General features: G+C 42.7%; 1 protein-coding gene across 1 annotated transcript; it reads left to right on the forward strand.

Moving 5' to 3' along the window:
• The first annotated feature begins 394 nt into the window (after positions 1–394).
• On the forward strand, positions 395–4,128 carry LOC142699181 (uncharacterized). The gene is made up of 2 exons (XM_075848029.1): positions 395–1,562; positions 3,924–4,128. The coding sequence occupies exons 1-2, from the start codon at positions 884–886 to the stop codon at positions 4,049–4,051; spliced, it is 807 nt and encodes a 268-aa protein (XP_075704144.1). The 5' UTR covers positions 395–883; the 3' UTR covers positions 4,052–4,128.
• The last annotated feature ends 252 nt before the right edge of the window (positions 4,129–4,380 follow it).

Consider the following 4,380-nt stretch of genomic DNA (forward strand, 5'->3'; position numbering starts at 1 on the left):
TATCACTAGGCTGCTTGCATTACATCCAATTTAGTGAGATTTCTCAGCATTGACCACACGATGGCGCTGCTGCTTAGCATATCACAATCGGGCTTCAAACAAACTTTCTAAAATATATAATATATAGATATAGTGTGCATTTCCTGCATTGACCACACGATGGTACTGCTGCCCAGCGTATCACTAGGCTGCCTGCCTTACATTCAATTTAGTGAGATTTCTCAACATTGACCACACGATGGCGCTGCTGCTTAGCATATCCCAATCGGGCTTCAAACAAATTTTCTCAAATATATAATATGTAGTGCACATTTCCCAGCATTGACCACACGTTGGCGCTGCTGCTCAGCGTATCACTAGGCTGCCTGTATTACATTCAATTTAGTGAGATTTCTCAGCATTGACCACACAATGGCGCTGCTGCTTAGCGTATCACAATCCCCTTAGGTAGTGGTAATGTCAGGGGCCCCCCAGGCTATTGCCTGGGGGACACATGGTCGCACGGCCCCCCATAAGTTGTTAATAAAATATGTTTTTTTTGCTTGGTATGTTTTTCTCTCCCCCTTTCCCTCTTTTCTCCATTTGTTATTTTATATTAGAATGGTACTTACCATCGTGGTGTCCCCCGGGTAAGCTGTGCTGGTGGCACGAGCCGGTTTCCAGATGTTTCTGTCTCTGGGCAGTTTGGAGTTGGTCCCAGCTGATTGGACCTAGGTCAGCTGTGCAATTGCATGAGCAGGTTCTGGCAGATTCTATCTCCAGGCAGTTTTGTGGAAGGCCAGCTGATTGGTCATTGATAAAATCCTAAAGGCGGGAAAATTGGACATAAAAGGAGCAGTTCATCGTGGTCAAGCAGCCAGTTTTTGAAGATTGGACCGTTGCCATGGATGTCCTGCTGATGGAGCTGATCAGAAGAGCGGAGTCGGAAGGAGGAGAAAACTGGCTGAGGCAATGCCTAGCAGCAGCGCCGTCGAGGGAAGTCGAGGGAAGAAGCGAACTTGCTGGGCTGGAAGACGACATAGAGGAAGCAGTGTCTCCTGCTGGGTCGTCGCTCGAGGTGCCGTCATCAGCTGCAGCCAAGAGGATGAAGTCTGCAGCAGAGTCATCACTGAGGGTGGAGCGCAGTTACGGACGTTCGCTCCAGGTGCCGGAGCTTGAGAGGAGGCGGCCGACCGTGTCATCAAAGAAGGTGGCGCACAGTGCCGGAAGTGCGCAGCAAGTGCCGGCGCAATTGGCTAACCCGCTGGCCAGAAGTTTAGTCAGAGAACGGGAGACAACAGTTTGGTCGTGTACCCCCTCCTGCTCCAAGGATGGTGTGGAGGACACAGCGGAAGCGCCGGCCTCACTGGTTTTAGAGGCCGCGCAGGACTTTTCTTCAGAGCTGCAACCGAGGAAGAGGAGCCGGAAGACTAGGGTGGCTTATTCCCCACCCCCGCCAGTATCAAGGAGAAGAAGAGGTCCCAGGAGTCAAATTTCCTGTCAGCAAGTTTCCCCAGGATCTACAGGCACGCAGCAGGAGGTAGCAGAAGCGGTGCACGACCCAGGACAGGTGGAACAGAGTGGTGAGATGCCAGCTACCCCTTATCTGTCCCACCCCATCCCCCCTCCCCTCAATTCTAATGTAATGTTTGATATTTTAAAATTATTAGCTGATTTGGTCAGTAAGTCGGCTGTTCCTGCTAGTTCCCCCGCTGATGTATGGAAGCATAGTAGTCAGCATTTACAGAATGCTGGTTTTAGTAATATTCCTGTTTTAGAGAAAGGAATTGGTGTTTCGGAAACTTGCTGTAAGGAAGTGATGTCTTGCGATATTTCGCCATTAGGTTTTCATTTACAGCCAGCAATTAAGGAGCGTATTTGGAGGAATGAGTTTATAGATTTATTTTCTTTATTACCATCTGCGAAGGAGACTCTTGTCAAGCAGGATGGTAAGTCTGATAAAGATGAGGATAAAAAACGTTCTCCTCCTAAGTCTTTCTTTAACTGGCTACAGGCGTTCTGTATCTATGCTTCAGTTTTAGGGGAAAAGTCTTTCATTAATTCTAGTAATTTATTTCAGCATGTAGACATTATTCTTGAGGCTTACCGCCAGTTTGGTGGTTTAGCATGGTACAATTATGATGAAATGTTTCGCCAGAAGATGGCAGTGTACCCTTCATTAAAATGGGGCACTAAGGATGTTGGTTTGTGGCTTAGTTTAATGCTTCCACAAAGGTCAGTGCCCAAGCAGCAGCCTAGTTCTCAGAATACGTTGAGGAAAGGAGTTTGCTTTGCTTATAATGAAGCTCAGTGTAAATGGTTGAACAATTGTCGGTATAAACATGAATGTTCCTTTTGTGGGGGTTCGCACCCAATGTGTCGCTGTTTTAAAAGAGCAAACCAGTCTCAACCCCCTAGTTCCAAAGAACAGTTATCCAAAAGCATGGACGCCAGTGAAATTAATAAGAATGGCGCCTTGGCTAGAAATGTTCCCAGACAGGGAGAAAGCTAATTTAATTTTTAACGGTTTTAAGTTTGGTTTTGATATCCCTTCTTTCAAAGGATCTGGTTGTTGCTGGGTGGATAATTTGAAATCCATCCAGCAGCATAAGGATATTGTGCATCAGAAAATCCTGAAAGAGCTTGAAACTGGCAGGATCGCTGGTCCTTTTATACATCCGCCGTTTACAAAATTTAGACTTTCACCTTTAGGAATTGTCCCTAAGAAGGAATTGAATTCATTCTGTTTAATACATCACCTTTCTTACCCGTTTAAGGCTTCATTAAACGATGATGCTGACAAGTCTAAAGCGACAGTACACTATGCTTCGTTTGATCAGGCTGTCTCTTTATTGAGACAGTTTGGTCAAAATGCTTTTTTAGCAAAAGCTGATATCAAATCAGCTTTCCGTTTACTACCAGTTAACCCTGCAGGTTTCAACTCTCTAGGTTTTCAATTTGAAGGTGATTATTTTTATGACAAATGTTTACCAATGGGTTTTTCTTTATCTTGTTTCTATTTTGAGGCATTTTCATCCTTTTTACATTGGGTAGTGCAGAAACAAATTCCGGATGGAGGTGTTCTGCACTATCTTGATGACTTTTTGTTTATAGGTGATGCTAGTTCTGAGTTATGTTATTCCTTATTGTTAAAATTTGTCGAGTTTATGAAATTTTTTGGTGTTCCGTTAGCTGAAGAGAAGACTGTGTTTCCATGTAGGTCATTAGAATTTTTAGGTATTAGAATAGATTCTGAGAGAATGGAATTTAGTTTACCAGAGGAAAAATTGTTAAAGTTAAGGGTTTCTTTAGTCAGTATGTTAGCTAGGAAGAAATGTTCATTACATGATATGCAGTCACTTTTAGGGTTGTTGAGCTTTGCCTCTAGAGTTATTCCTATGGGAAGAGTTTTTTCAAAGCGACTGTATTTTTCAACAAGGGGTCTTAAGTCACCTAGGTCCCATATTAGGTTAACGGTTCAGCTAAAAGAAGATTTAGCCGTATGGCTAGAATTTTTATCTAAATTTAATGGACGCAGTTGCTGGCAGTTTAATTTTGAGGATTCTGACTCTTTGTCTTTATTTACGGATGCAGCCGGTAGTATGGGCTACGGGGCATTCTTTAATGGTCAATGGTCGGCTGAGTTATGGCCCAGTGCTTGGCGTGTAAGCAAAGTTACTTCAAATATTGTCTTATTGGAATTATTTCCGGTTTTGGTAGCCATAGTTGTATGGGGTCATTATTTTAAGAATAGGAGAATTTTGTTGTTTACCGATAACAAAGGTGTGGTCTTTGCAATTAACACATTATCTTCAAAATGTGAATTAGTAGTTAAGATATTAAGACATTTAACTTTATGTTGTCTGAAGTTGAACATCTGGTTGAAAGCTAGCTATATAGAAGGAAAAAAGAATGATATAGCAGATTCATTATCTCGTTGTCAGTGGCGGAGGTTCAGAACGATGGCACCAGAAGCGGAGCTTTGTGGAATTCCGTGTCCTCCTCATTTATGGAATCTGATTTGGGACTAATCTATGTTAATATTCAGAGATCCTTTGCTCCAAGAACATAGGCTGATTATTCAGCTGCTTGGAAGGAGTGGGTTAATTTCTGTGTTAATGAGAACTGTAATTTCTTTCATAATGAGGTAGGTCTAGTTTTAAAATTTGTATGTAGCCTGATTAGTAGGAGGCTGTCATTTGCCTCCATTTCTAAGTCTCTGGCAGGCATCTCTTTCTTTCTTAAATTAAACAGTTGTCCGGCTATTTCTTCGCTCTTCCCAGTTAAGCAGCTTTTGAAAGGTTACCATAGGTCAGCTCCGGTTGTGGAAAGACGAAGGCCTATTTCATTAGATTTGTTGTTAAAATTATTCAATGTGTTACATTTAGTTTGTTTTAGTAA

This window comes from Rhinoderma darwinii, unplaced genomic scaffold, assembly GCF_050947455.1.
Source record: "Rhinoderma darwinii isolate aRhiDar2 unplaced genomic scaffold, aRhiDar2.hap1 Scaffold_140, whole genome shotgun sequence".
In the NCBI taxonomy this organism is placed as follows: domain Eukaryota; kingdom Metazoa; phylum Chordata; class Amphibia; order Anura; family Rhinodermatidae; genus Rhinoderma; species Rhinoderma darwinii.